At 40.5% G+C, this 15,742-nt stretch overlaps 1 protein-coding gene across 1 annotated transcript; it reads right to left on the bottom strand.

Moving 5' to 3' along the window:
- Window positions 1-251: 251 nt before the first annotated feature.
- hhat (hedgehog acyltransferase) lies at window positions 252-15,652 on the bottom strand. Its single transcript, XM_020087376.2, has 12 exons — window positions 15,496-15,652; window positions 14,200-14,342; window positions 14,052-14,116; window positions 13,744-13,857; window positions 13,458-13,652; window positions 12,059-12,271; window positions 11,286-11,463; window positions 10,733-10,883; window positions 9,126-9,161; window positions 5,817-6,018; window positions 5,028-5,172; window positions 252-1,081 (listed from the first exon to the last, which is right to left on the bottom strand). The coding sequence occupies exons 2-12, from the start codon at window positions 14,312-14,314 to the stop codon at window positions 996-998; spliced, it is 1,500 nt and encodes a 499-aa protein (XP_019942935.2). The 5' UTR covers window positions 14,315-14,342; window positions 15,496-15,652; the 3' UTR covers window positions 252-995.
- Between the last annotated feature and the right edge of the window lie 90 nt (window positions 15,653-15,742).

Genomic DNA, 15,742 nt, shown 5'->3' with positions numbered 1-15,742 from the left:
ACTCATAATTTTACTAGAGAGGCACTCAATCGGGCTCACAACATCAAACTGCACTAAATTGCAGACACTCATAAATTTCGGTCCCCTCAATGTGCCTGATTGTTTTCATCAAGGTCCATTAATTATTCTCAGGAAAATTAAAAAAAAAAATGGAGGGAGAACTTAATGGGTTCTTGGTTGGCCCACATCCAAATCGTTCACCAAGTTTCATAGAAATCCTCTCAGGAAATATACGAAATGTGCAGCGGAGACAACATACATTTATTTATTACACATCAGCAAAAAAAGTACAGCTTGGAATCTTTTTTTTAATCCTTGCTCCAAAATGTGCTTCTCCTCTGTATTCCAGTGTGACTGCGATAATTAAAAAGCTCTGAAGCTTTTGAGCACGATCTTCTTATATTAATGTCGACAGAGAAATACTGACACTGATCAGCTGCTGTGTTCTGTCTCCTCAACCTCCGAATACATTGCGGCAAACTACAGGACGACAGTAAACATGAAATCAGCATTTATGCACCTCACCGCACCACTGAGCAATATCTTATCAGTCATTTAACCAGGACTGATTCCAGGTCCATATTCTCCTGTACTGTTTCTTAGAATAACAGTGAATCAGTGCAGCTCGTTTGGTAGAAAACACCTCAACACAGCCAAGATGTGACTTAAATATAGTAACGACTGCATCACACTCAGTGTTCCACGTCTAATTAACGCCTACATTTTCCATGAAGAACAGGAAACTCTCCTCTTGGAAAGAATCAACACTGATCCTCTGAGCCTCAGTGACATAGAAGGATTTTCTCTTGGTCCTGCAGGTTGTGGGAAGCAGCTGCTCTGCTGCACCTCAGCCAGGTTTGGACGAGTTCTGTGGCCACGAGCCAGATTCACCACGGAGACGCACGGGTGGTGAGAGCGAGGCACCGGACTCAGCGGGTCGCTCGGGTTTGTCCGGTAGCTCGGACGCTCTCGCTGCGATTCAAAGTCAAGGTGACTCATGGCGGGTGAGAAGTCCACTCGAGTCCAATGTGAGCGAAGCAGTAGAGGAAGGCGAGCATTGGTGGGGCCATCGTAGACCAGCCTGAGATTAAAAGACAAGTGATTAACACGTCTGTTCACAGGGAATATTTAGATTTACACAAAGTATCCACAATTCTGATAACTTTATATGATATTCTTTATAAATACTGAAGTTACATGGTGACTGCTACGAACGGAGCCTTGCATTCTTTCACAGGACAGAGAGGAAACAAAGAGGAATCGTCTGGTCAGCTCTCTGCTGTATTGTGTTGGGCTATGGTTTTTCTATTTATAGCTGCGTCTTGAAGGGTCCAGCAGGCAGGTAAGAACAGCTGTCTGCACCCCCCCGACTGGCTCGCCTCCAGATTATCTCCGTAACCTGCACCTGCACCCACAATGCTGTTGAATGGTCTATTCTTTTCTATTCATGTCAAAATGTAATTCACACACACAGCCACAGACACACACACACACATGCACACACGCACGCACACAGGCTGCTTTATGCTCAGCTGTACTGTCAGTTTCCAGCCTGCAGAAGAGGAAGGGTACCTGGGCTCTGGGTCACAAAGATATATTATGATGGTAAGTATTTTTCCCTGCAAGTTAAAGTCCATAATTCTTCTTTTGCATTTGTCCTTAAAAAGCCTTAATGATGTTTTCAGTCAATTTTAGTGAATTATAAATGTTAATTCAATCTCACATTATTTGAAAATTTTTCAAGCACACTTATGGAATATTTAGCATTTACTGACGTGTAAACTCTTCATTCAAGGCTCAGCGCGCACCACGAGCAAACATCGCCGCTGTGCCAAGACGTCCCAGTGTCCCAGTCTTTGCAGGTATGTGCATCTCATTAACACCCTCAGTGTGAAATATATCCTCTCACAGCACAAGTCATCTGACTTGCTGTCAGCAAACTAACAGAGTGGAAATGAGAACTCCAGCAGATCATCAGGTGCACTTTCTAAGTTCATATAAAAGTAAAAGTATTGATTGATCACAAATAGATTTGAGACAAAACAAGTTTTAAATAACATTTGATTAATTAGATAACAGGGTCATGTTAGGAAAGATAGACAGCGACTTCAAAGTTTCAGAAACTTCCATTTTCTACCAAATGCATAATTTAAGTTATCGACATTACCCACATCGACAAAACTAGATACTGCCACAGCTTCAGCTTTTTTAACTTTTATATTTTTGTCACCAACAAAACGCTGAACTATGAAACCAAATGATGACGGGGTGCTGCTGCGAATCAGCAGCTCTGACCTCACAGGTGAGCTAACCCCACACCTCTGGAAAACCTCACCCCACGACATCACTAGTCCACAACAGTCGACCTGGTTTCACTGCAGCCATTAAAATATAATGTGATGATAAGTTATTAAATTAATACTGAGACAACTCAGCACTGTGACTGTATGTGAGAGACTTTATACATCCTCAATAAACACACACAACTTTAAACACATGCTATGAATAGGAGTTACTTCTTATACATTTCACCAGAGGTCAGATTGCAATTACTCTGCTGCCTGCACTAAAAAGGCCAGACAGGCTGATTTAAAGGAATTGATTCCATGTTAATGAAGTGAACCGCGACTTCCCCTCGGTGCTTTACTGCACGGCTTTGGGCTTTTCTGGAGGATCCATATCTAAATTTAAAAGTACAAAAAAAAACCAAGAAGTCACTTAAAGCTGCAAAATTACGAAGTGGTTTGTTCAATGGTCAATTTAAATCTCGCACTGACGCGTTCAGTCGCTATTTTTAGTGCTTTAATGGTCCGAGTGAATCACCATGAAAGCAAACTGAGATTCTCTGTTTGGTTTGTGCTTCTCGCTCTGAATTATTCACAACAGAGATGGTCTTTTCAAACACCCTGCTATTCTTTTTTAGGTCTCTCTTAAGTTATTTACGCAGTCTACAGTATTATGTGTGAGAAAGAGGTCAGAAGATGATGTGAACGCACCATTTGCTGTGAGCCTGCCAGGCTTCCAACAAATGATTACTGTCACTATAAAACTCAATTGGAGACCGGAGAAGGGTTTCTGTCAGGAGGCTCGGGCTCAGATTTGTCACATAAAGACATCTAAAGAGAATATACTCATCTGAAGACAGAATACAGTGAAGGAGTGAGATTAGCAACAAGTTAAAAAAAAAAATCAAAGCAGTTTCCAGACATGAACTCTGCGACTGGAAAATGAGGTCTGCACATTTTCTAGAGTTTGCATTTCACATATGAAAAATGGAGCAGGAAATAATCTTCCGATGTTTTTCACAACAACAGGTAAATCCCCAGAGCGTTCAGATGAGGAGCGGCATCTGGGTAGAACAGCCGGACATCATGTATGAATTCCAATGAGGTGTTTTTGTTTTCCGCAGCGTCACTGGCCCCTGACATGATTTCATCCTGAGATGAGATTCTTTTAGACTTTTCCAGTATCGCGTCCGTCCTGTGTTAGAAACGTTATCAACACACCTACACATTTCCCCTCCGTGTTCTCTTATGGGCTCACTTGTTATTAGGGGGCTGGCAGAAAAATGTGAAGCAAAATATCCGGAGGAACTGACTCGCAAATGTGTTCATGTGCATGTCAGAAAGCAGCTTTATCTTGAAGGGAGTGAACACAGACTTTTGTTATGATGAAATATTAAGAGTTGCTGTTTTTTACACTGACTCCACAACATCATCCAAAATCCCAATTTAGACGTTTCACAACAGATCATTAGGAGGAAATTACAAGAGTTTGAAGTTTAAAATGAGACAGAAGCTGGAGGCTGTTCACGTGATCTGTGGCAGAACCACTCTTCAGCTGCTGGAACTGTTGTTTTCCTCTCAGTCAGTTAGTCATAATGGAGCTAACTTTGGTTTTGCAGTGTTCAGATTTTATAGTTCATACTTTTTCTCAGTGGTCACAACAGAACCACTTCTCTGCTTCTCCTCCCAGAAACCACAAGGAAAGAATCCGAGTCGGGAGATGTGATATTTGTCTAATTTAAAGCAGAACAAATATCCAACAGTAATAGCTAACAAAAAACTGGACTACTGTTTTTATTTCATGGTCAGCAAATGTAATGTTTTGGTCTAGTCTCATGCAGTCAGCAATTAATTAAATTATATAGGGAGTGATGGTCTGCTGCCGAAGACAGTAACATCTTTATGGATGTTTTAATGGTCATTGGTGTGGGTAGGATTTCTCCCTGTGCTGTTAATGGTCAGTCCGACTGTGTCTGGCATCCACCTCATCCCCCTACAAATCGTCTTCTGGTCTCAGGGCTCTACTCAACCATGGTTTCAGCAGCATGCAGCTATACAATAGAATCGATGAACCCCCTGTACTCCACCTGAACAGCAGATTAAGTTAGCGAGTAGCTGGTGACCATAGCGGAGCATTTAGCAGCTAAAGAGCCAGAAACGTCCCTCAGGAGTCGGTGAACAGCTACAGGAAGATTGAATACTGGGCCAGAGACAACTTCAAATAAAAACTGAATACCCTCTGTTTCTGACGAGGAAAATGTGACACAAGTAGCAACTTAATGAGATAATGTGTTTCCACAAAATCTTTAATTGCTGCTTTAAAAATGAGTAAACTCTGAATTATATTTGAGCATGAGCTGACAGTTCCTTATAATAAATTATAGGAATTATAAAATGATGTATCAGCACTGATCTGAGTGCAGCTCAGGTGACTCATCATGTGCCATCTTACTTTAATAACCTGCTGTCTCACTATTAGGAAGAGTTTCCCGATGCAGATGCATGAAGATGCATTTTTAATCAGTGTAATACATTTTATTAATTTATTAAGCCTCTCTGCTGCTTTAGACAAACTCTCTTTAGCTGCCATCACTGGAGGAGAAATCTATGATGTCCCACAATTCAGCTAAATGACTGATGACCCACACTAGTAACACAATTACAAAAAGCCAGCTGAAACAATCCCACAAAATGAAGGCACACACAAATCGTATGGAGTGAGCGCCTTGGAGGGCAACTTACCTTGAATGACGACACGCTTCCAGAAGATTCTGCCAACGTGTATCCCCCCAAGGAACACCAGATTAGAGAGGATGAGCATTGCAGTGGAGAAGGCAGAGAGGAAAGCGATGGAGCGCCTTTTCATCGCTGGAGAGAAATGTTGCTCCTGGGAAATCAGTAAATAAATAGTTAGATTGAAGGAGAAGTTCGTTCTATGTCTGAGAAGCAAAAAACATCAAAGTACAATAAACCTGTTTGAACATAAACTGGAATGATTACACAGTCATCATATCTTATTACTATTTTGGGAATATGAACCTTCTCTCTAGGCTACAGGCCAAAAAAGAACAAAGAATAACCTGAATAAATCCATTGCCTCTTATTTATTGGGACCATATTGAAGAAAAAGAAAATCAGAGATTTCAAGAATAATGCCGTTATTTTAAGAGAACAAAATCCCAATTTTATGAAGAAAATGTGTGAGACATCAGCTGTGTTGATGCTGAGAACTCACTGCTTCACCTCCCAGAAAATTGATCCGGACCAGTTAACATAATCAGTAAAGTCATTGGTGTCCGTAGAATCGTATAATTTCCGATCCCAAATTCAATGTGACAGAACACAACACTTATCGGTACATGCTGTAGCAGCTCTGGGCAATATCTCTCATTTAATCAAATTACATGACCCATTTATTTCCACACATCTAAACCGATCAATAGAGTGATCAGGGAATTAAATCAATATGCAACTTTAATCTCTTTCAGCCCGCTGTTCTGCCTGATGAAAACACTTGGGTTTCAAACTTACAACAATGGAGTGAATAGAGGACGAGGCAAAGAAAGACTTGAATCCGTTTTCCACCAGAACTCCAGCCCAGTTCATCAGGGCCCAGTACTGTAGGTAGTCCCGGCCACCGTGCCAGACGCAGACGAAACCAAAGGCGAGGCCGGTGGATACGATTTTATAAAGAGAGCCGTGTCGTGAACCTCCCAAAGGCACATAGATGTATCTGAAACATGAGTATATCACAAGAACTTAATAAGTACCGACTCTATTACAATAAATACATTATTATGACTGTTTAGGAAAAAAAGAGCAAGGAAAGTCAAGACAGCTGCAAATGAGAAATTGCATAGGACTGGAAATGACAGTACAATGTACCAATGGGTTTCAAAGAACTCCTGTCATAGAAATGATCATTTCATGCTCATTGATTTTTAATCAAATAAACGTTGCTCTGATGTCCAGGGTAAAAATAGAAGCACTCAAACTGATCCTGCCAAATTGGCTGTAATAATCCTTCAACTGGGTAATGATTCAAAAAGATTCCTGGAATTTGAACCAAACCGTCAACACATTGTTCGTTCGTTGCTGATTTCAATATTTTGGCTTATTAACTGAGCATAGACAGCTGTTTAGAATTTCATATGTTTTCATAAAATCTTTTTTCGTAACTCTGTGCCCTCCTTCACTTGATGTGATTAATAAATCTCAGTAATCAGTAAATGTGGCTGCTGCCGGGAAGAGAAATGGTCTCGGATATTGTGAGACGCTTGCCCTTCCCTGAGGAACCGGGAGTCTAAACATGCTACATGAGTCCAACACATTAGCAACAAACATATTACAATCCATCTCATGTTGCTGAGCTGGGAACTAATTATCTCAGCCACCCTGTTGCTAATCAATGTTCCAGAAAGATGAGCCAGCATTTTCAGAGCCTTAAATAGAGTGGCCAGCCTGGCCACGTGAGAGGATGAAAGATCTGTAGGCGCAGAGACAGATGGAGAGGTACCAGTGTTAAGAGAGAATATCTAAACATTCTCAGCATCTATCCATCATTTAGATGCAGATATATTCCAAACAGATGTTAATCAAAATATGATGATTCGGAGATATACATTAAAACCTGAATAATCAACACCTGACTACAGTGAACAGAGGGTGCAGACAGCAACATACAGGATCAGTATGAACTGTGTGATTCTCAGTATTGATTTTGTTTATACTGATGATGCACAATGTGTGACAATTTAATCTTTAATGGATTTTTGTCCTTGTTGGTGTATCTTTCCCTTTTCTATCCAGGCCATATATGTTTATTCATTTTTCCAAATTGTATACATGTAAAACAGAAAGAAGATGTAGTTGTTCCTAAGGATGCACTGGCACAACACAGTAATTAATGGATATGCATGAATGTATGTATCAGGCTTTAGCCGGTCTAGCATCGATTATTGTTGGTTCCAGAGCTTTTGCAGAGACAGAGTTGACTTGATCTTTGAGTTTTCATGCTTTAACGCCAAACAGAACAAAAACTGAAAGCTGAACTTGCTCAACTCGACCACCTCCATACCCCCACTTACTCAAAACAGCTAACATTTCGTAGGGATCAAACGCTCCTCCTCATATGCAGCTTCAATAACCAGAAACCAGCAAAAGCTCTTTTGTTGTGCAATAATTGTATATGCGTGTGAAACAGGGACCTGAGAGCCACTGTGGTGGTGCACAGGCAGTAAAAACGTAATGGAATGGTGAAGAATGAGCCACTTAGCTGCCCAGAGAGACGTGGTGTCAGTGAGTCATGCGGAGCACATCATTTAACACCTACACGCTCATCTAGCCCTCTTCAGACAATTTCTACAGAATTTCAGAACTGCATTAAAACCTCTTTAAAAGCTCTTTTCAGCAGAAGGAACGGCGGGGCATTGTGTCATGGGTGTCACTTTGCATCTGCAGTATGATAATTGCAAGTGATACCATTAAACCGGAGAAAACAATTTCCAATGACCACAGATTAAAATAGAAACTTTAATTTGCAATTTAAATTCTTGGATCTTAAGCAAATTATGTGCAGCCACTCGGACACCATATTTCCCTCTAAATTCATCTTCAGGATTTGAAAGGCAGATACACACGTACACCATCATATCTGCCAAATAACAGAACACTTACACACACACACACACAGACACACACTAATTAGCAAACAATAGCCAAGACAAGGAACATTTTCTCAGAATATCACAGTATTTTCTGACAACCGTGCAACTGCAGCGTTGCCTCGACATAGCAACCAGCGTCTAGCAAGTGGACCATAAACTCTCGATGGGCTGCATTCAGCCGAGTGTGCATCATTAAAAGCAGACAAACCAATAATGTGCGTTGTCCAAACTACAAGTGAGCAGACACATAATGCGCCCATTACAGATGCACATATTAAACAAGGAGGCATTTCTCCAGGGTGCAGGAGCAGCAACACAACAGAAGAACTGTTCACCAACAACATGCAACCTCATAATCATGAGAAAGCCTCCATGCAAATGTGGCATCCTTGTCCATTATGACGACACATGCGGGCAGGCAGCTGGAGAATGGCACCTTTTGTTTTTAAAGAATATTCAGCAAATTCAATGCCCAACAGGAAATGAGCTGTTTACAACAAGTGTGCAGTAAATAACAGATACAAGATGATTACATGTGCTATTCCAAAAATATAATTTATATCTATCTCCAGATCTATATAGACATGAAACTGTAGAAATGAATAGATATTAAATGGCCACTTGTAAGATAAAATTTCCCAAACTTGGCAATCCTAGTATCGAGCAAAGATATAAAGATTTCAGAAGACAGAAGGCCTGGATAATTTACATTTAATTGACAATTTACTATTTATATATTTATAAACATTTCATAAGACTTCGCCAGGCAGCCAAAAATGGCTCCTACACAGATACAATAAGATTAAACACATGCTGTTCCAAACATTAAAATAAGAATGATTTCACACATACATTCATACGGCACTTTTCTCTATCACACATTATTCACACACTGTCTGAACAGCAGTGGTTCAGAGTCTTGCTCAAAGACACTATGACACGCAGACTGGAGGAGCCGAGGATCGAACCACCAACCTTCTGGTGAGTAGAAGACCCTTTCTACCTTATGAGCCACAGTGGCCATTATTATAGATATAAAATTATATAAATAAATCAATACAAATTTAGTTATATATACATACAGACAGACATTATTTGATTTAGATAACATAATTTCTTTTCTACACATTAACATTTGAATTAGACTGTCCACTGCTCATGAAGTGGCTCTTACCTGATGAGCCATCGATACAGCCCCTCGTCAAAGTGCCTGGGAATAAAAAGAAAAAGGTCATTTACATAATACAGCACACCTGAGCTCTGGGGTTCTAGTGTGTATGGTGCATGTGTGTTTGTGTGATTGCTCTTTGTCATTAAGAAGATTAGAAAACCTGTGTTTTTGTTTTTTTCCCCCCCTCAGGCTGTAAACTGGAACGGTTTGGTCAATGATGTCAGTGGACAGCTTTATGCATTCCATCAATGTTGTCAACATCGGCCAGCTCAGCACACACGGGCTGGATTGGAGTGCATCAGTGTCAGCACGATGATCGAGCTCGTCTACAGGAAGTGTGTTTTTACAGCCTGCACCTCCACTTCACAGTACGCACGAGCCTGTTAGTTTCATCATAGTATTTATATTCTATCCTGAGTATTATATCCCATTTAATTACATTTTCCACTGAAACTTTTATACATTAATTTGCCGATCAAATAGATACAACTAGCTGAATCTAATCCAGTCCTGCTATAAATCCTTCATAAAGATTATAACAATCCATTTTTGTTAAGATGCTTAAAGCTGTGTAGATTCAAATTCAATTCACATACTCTAATTGATTTATTGCCTTATGCCTTTCCTAAAGCCTTTTGTACCCACGGATACATAAACTTTATTATTTCCAAATGATCAATTCCGAAGGCTGCAGTTTGTGGTGCTATTTTTCTGTATTTTATTATACAGAGCGATGTTTCTGTAATTTAGCCTACCCTCATGGAAATAAATAGGTGGCCAGAATAATAGAAACACCTGCCACTACAACAAACACAGATCAACAACCACAAACTACCACACAATTATCATACAGCTGAAACACAAACAGAATATATGAATCTTTATGGCTTTAGGGTTTATTGTAGGACTGCAATAGCTTTCACTAGTCGATCTAATAAACTGGATGCTGAGAGCAGCATGTGAGCCACAAGTCTTTTTCATTGTCCAGAAGTGATGTGCATCCCGGAGGACCTCAAAACTAAACAGCAAACACAAATCTGGGACAAAATGTTGCTATTGTAAACAACACCTGACTATGCTGAATTATTACTGGAAACTCTTTTTATGTTTCAAGTGTTTAAGGTGCTTTATCCTTGTGTCACAAACACTGCAATGTACATGTTCATTAACTTGAACAATTGTGACCCCTTCAGTGGAAACCAGGCATCGTCTTTTACTGTGTTGGTAAATGTTTAAATCATCTTGACATTCATTTTTATAATGTTCACTTTTTGAAATGCTGCAACAAACATTAAAAGGTTAAAAGCATCAGAATCAGTCCAGATGAACAAACCCTTTTATCTTTGAGTCTGAAAGAAAGTTATAATGCTCCTGGTGCGGAGGTGAAGTATTCTACTGATTGCCAGTAATAACAGAAGATGAGACAATTCACTGTGCCCAGAATCTGATTGCCAAAGCACTTCATTTAAAGCACTTCACAATAAATGCACCTTTTCCCTCAATGATTCCAGAATTTCTGGCTTTTCCACTGAGGTGTTAAGGAATTCTGACTGTGAGATGAGTGTTAGACTGTATTTACATTTGTGATGGGTTCCACTGTATGATCTTACCTCCACATCCCTGTGAAACTGTGCATGATGCTGACACAAGATGGAAGCTTTGGGGGGACTAGTTTGTCCAAAGTGGCGAGCATGGATGGAAGGCCGAAGAGCACCAGATACTTCACATAGAAGAACTGGACGAGGGCCAAGGCCAGACCGCCTGTGAAGCCAAGGAAGAAGAGTTTTGCACAAATATCCAACTATTTATAGACCACAGCAGCGATTTGAATAAATTAAATAAATCTCCAAAAACTTGCAAAGACATAAAGGAGCTTTTTATAAAAGCAAGTAAATACATAAATAACAAAAATCAAATCAAATCTATCCACAAGTAAAAAAACTGAATGCTGAATCAAAGGCAATAAGTAAATCAGTTACCAGCACATCTGAAACCAAATCCTGTGAGGGAGACATGTTTTTAAAGTCTGCATGGTGTAAACATGTTCTCTCTCTGTGTGTGTGTGTGTGTGTGTGTGTCTGAAGTGGCAGGGAAACATTAAAGCTGGAGCTCAATGTTGTGCTGCGCGTGAGAGCTAAAAATACCCACAGTCTAAATTCTTACCCAAGGCCCAAGGAGGAATCATTTCTAAGTAGGTCTCATTAGATTGGATGGAGTGCATGTACATAACGTGGATCATGTATTCTGCGATGCACCACCACAGTACGATCCGTCCTGATCTGAGCACCAAGTAGCTCAAAGCAGATCCGTCCCTGTCACTCTCCTCTGCAGGTCTCCGCATCTGCAAGAGGGGAAAGTGAGCAGGTTGCTAAGGGCTGCTAGGTGAATCTTCATCGTCAATACAAAACACTTCATACATTACAGTATGATATGCAACAATTCTTCATTATGTCTAAAAACAACTAGACCTATGTTAAACAAACATTTTGTTAGCTTGTGTACCTACATTATCCAAAATGTTTCCAACAATGTTCAAACCAATGTTTCATTCCATTGCCTTTTAATTGCATCAGATTCACTTAACAGCGTATGACGAAGGAAAAAACACACTGCATTGTTCTTATTGTTCATTTGTAGTGGATCACAATTATTCATCACCATTCGCTCTGTGAACAAATCTTACACGCTACATATTCTACATTTAACTCTGAAAGATGGATGTGAACACCAGCCTCAAAGTTTTATAAAAGTAACAACAAACCAAATAATTGGGAGCTATTTCTCTTTAAATGAGGAAAATTAAAGTATCTGTCCGTTTGAAAACAAACCTCCACTCGTGTGTCGTCTGCAATGTTTATAAAAAACATGACCTGAGATCACTTCCACTTAGAGGCAGCAATCAGCTTCAGGCTCCTCCAGACGAAAAACACTCTCACCTGCTCAACGTAGTCTCTGTACGTGATGATGGGTCCATTGTAGAAAAAGGGATGATAGAAAGTGTATGAAAACAGCCAGCAGAGCTGCACGACTCCACCGCGGCCTGCAGGGCACCAGCAGTGCTCCAGGCTGAAGCTGATGAAGCGCAGACCACAGACAGCCACGCTGAAGAGCAGCAGATAGTACTCCTCCTCAGTCTTGTACCAGCCTCTCTGAGAAATACAGCATAGAGGCCAATTATTTTTAACACATCTCTGAGGAATCCTTCTATAAATAGTGACACTTTGGCACTAAATTTAGCTTCACCTCCTCCAAATACTAAAGAACACATCCTCCATACAACTTTTAATGAGCTCTGCTTGGCAGCGATGGGAATATCGATGATTTCGAAGTAGTGCTTGAACTCAGGTAGTCGGCTGTGTGCTGCTGCATGTATGTGGGCGGTGAGAGCACAAGAAGGGAAGAGGTAGTTTTTGTAAACCATGCACAGGTCTGTCAGGTCTATTTCTGGATTCAACTCTAACTGGAACAGAGTTACCTTGCTGCCACTACACTTGATTCGTCCAAACTGTGCAGTTAAAATATGTCTTTAGAGGAGGATACATGTCACAGCATCCTTAAAGTGGTGAAATACTATGAGCCAGTTTCCATATTAAGAATCCAGTGTAGAATGAATGGAAGCAAGTTTCTAAAATCAGATTAAAACTGAATTTAAATATTTTTGGTCTGTAATTCATTGTCTTGTGTTAAATGAAAGGTATTTTTACTCTCTGTCATGTAGCTGCAGCAAATGCTTGATTTTGACTTTTTGCTCTCTCTCATTTCCAAATTCTTGCAGGAAGGTACTGAGCTGTTTCCCATCATCTCATCATCAGGGAACACTAGAAATAATAAGATGATTTGTATTGTTTCAAAAAAATCCACTCAACTTCCACAGCCAGAGAATAATGGACCTGCACACCCCTTTAGTATCTTGCGCCCTCTTGTGTTCATTGCAAATAGGACACCTACTGATAATGAAATGGTGAAGTTATCTGTGAAGTGACTTTTGTGCCAGACAGACTTTGTTCTTGTGTGTGCAACTACGGCTTGATCTAGATTTACTTAACAATTTAAGTTTGGAACTGACTGTGAGTGAGTGAGTGAGTGAGTGAGTGAGTGAGTGAGTGAGTGAAGTGGATCTGAAACAAACTAACGGTGGCTGTAAATGTATTGTATTTGCATGGTTTAATAACAGACTGCACAGCCTATGTGACTTGTCATATCTTCATGGAGTTTTTTGACTCTGATCAGACAGATTCAAATTCAAAGAGCATTAACACATTTTAAAAGTGTCCTTTACTGTACTTTGAAAAAAACTATTGAACTAATCGGTTTTATCCTCTGACTGCAACCCACCTGGATCTCTTGAAGTGGTTGGATGTGAAGGGTGGAGAGCAGCAGCAGGTTACATCCCCACGACAGAGCGGGCTTTCGCAGTTGGGCCACCGAAAAGGTCAGGCCCAGATGCACCAGCAGCACACTCACACCTTTAACCCCCAACACGCTGCTGGCTGCTAAGAGGCCGTATATCGTGAGCGCTGGTACCCTAACCTGTTAGAGAAGCATGAATAATGTGTTTGATTTAAATATCTCCCACATAACAACAACAACAACAACAGTATATTCAACTGCTGCTTCCTACCTTGGGGTAAAAGATGCTGGTGAATCTTGATATGATGCCGTGACCGGTCAGAGTCCACAGTAAAGACTTCTTGGCCCATTCAGTCCAGAAACTCCACTCAAAGTCTGATGGGTCCTGAACAAAAACAACGAGTTTTAAAAACACACATGAAGCCTGGAGAGAAGACTCTAAATAGTGTGTTAATGCCACATTTTAAAAGACTATGAATAAAGACAATAGAACTTTTGGAAACATTTCAGTTTTTATGATACAAACAGTTTAAATTAAAACTTAAAACACAATATTTTCAGTGACATCAGGAGACTTACCCTTTTAAAACCCTTAAGTAGGCCTTTTTCCAGCTGGAACTCTCTTGCTAATCCGGCTTCATGCTCTGAGATACAAAACAGAAATTCACTGTATTATTTTATCTCATATTACTAAACAGTCACACTGACATCTGACCATGCGCCTTACCTTTGGAGAACGTGTGCAGTTGGTAGAAGGAGTAGAGGTGTGAGCCTAACGAAAGCACCCAATACACAAGGATCTCTGTCCATGGCAGGGGTGAGGACTGGGCCTTTGACTTCATCAGGTAAAATCACTGTGCTATAGTGCACCTATAAGACAGAATGATTGAGACACACACAAACGAAGCTGGAGTCTTTGCAGTCGTGATCACCGTGTGAAACAGCGGTAAGTACAAGGTACCACCATTACACGCGTTCGATCAATCTCTAGTCTCAGCTGTAAATCATCTTTGAGGAAAAATACTGCAGCATAGCGTCAAAGGTTTGTATAGTTAGTCCTTGGAATAGTGACAAACTTTCATAGGTGTAAATGATCTTAATGGTAAAGTAAAGTTGACCTAACTCGTCAAATCAATGAGAACCCGACCAATCTAAGGTCCAACGTGTGGGAGAATGTGCATTTATCTGCAGAATGTGGAAATAGATCATGTTTTCATTAGTTTATAATATCACCTGAAACTAAGAAGAGTAGTTTTGGGTTAGGGCAACTTTTTTGTATCGTTTCCACCTACGAACTTTTGCAGTATTCCTTGAACTAACTTTAAAAACCTTTACCGCTCTTATAGTCTGCGGGATTATCGACCTGCACTGCAGCCAGCCACCAGGGGGCGATCGAGATGTTTTGGCTTCAGACGACAAAAAGTCTTTGGCGAAACATGGACCTGCTCCCTATCATTTAAAGAGCTCAGTCCAAGCTAACGAAAACCCAACTCCACTTGGTTTCAGGTAATATTTAACACTACATCAACTCTCTGCAGATAAATACACCCACGAAAGTTTGAAATTATTCCAGTGACTAACTTTAAACACCTTGAACTCTCTGTTGCAGTCTGTAGTCCACAGCTGTCTCTGAACAGACACGAAACACACATTGTTAGATTGACTGTGACCGACACTGTCTCACGTTAGTTTATATCTGAAGTCCGTCGATAGCAAGAGTCGATAAACACGCTTAGAAAAAGGACGCTCGCGCTTAAAGCTCCAGAACTCGCCTGAGAATCAGTGAGTTTTTAAGTTTGCTTCAGTGACAAAGTAAATCGGTGACACTTAACGGGTCGTTGAACTTCACACAGCGAACATAAACTGTTGACGGGAAATTCGGCGTAGTTGGTTTTTATAAAAAAAGTGAGCAAATCCACGTTGAATCTGGGTTTTTATGAAACAAATCCGGCCACACCGGGCGGGCGAGAGTTGGCTAACGTTAGCCACTCAAGCTAACGGATGAATTGAGGTGTAGAGGTACCTGTTGATGTCGGACTGTTGCTCATGTCACTGTCACTGGGAGGCTGATCTGTCTGACTGTGTTTGGATCTTAGCAACATGATCACGATGGTTTCCAAGGGACTCAATCCTTCTTCTATGGCTTCACTCTGGAAAACTTCTTATTAGAGCTCTACCGCCCCCATCAGGGCCGGAGTGGGTACACAGCCTCTGTCAGGAAAATCTGGACCTAGACTGTATATAATATAATCTAATATGATATAATGCAT

Source organism: Paralichthys olivaceus, chromosome 14 (assembly GCF_024713975.1).
Source record: "Paralichthys olivaceus isolate ysfri-2021 chromosome 14, ASM2471397v2, whole genome shotgun sequence".
In the NCBI taxonomy this organism is placed as follows: domain Eukaryota; kingdom Metazoa; phylum Chordata; class Actinopteri; order Pleuronectiformes; family Paralichthyidae; genus Paralichthys; species Paralichthys olivaceus.
Note: the sequence above shows the minus strand (reverse complement) of the source record. Positions and strands in the feature narration are given on the sequence as shown.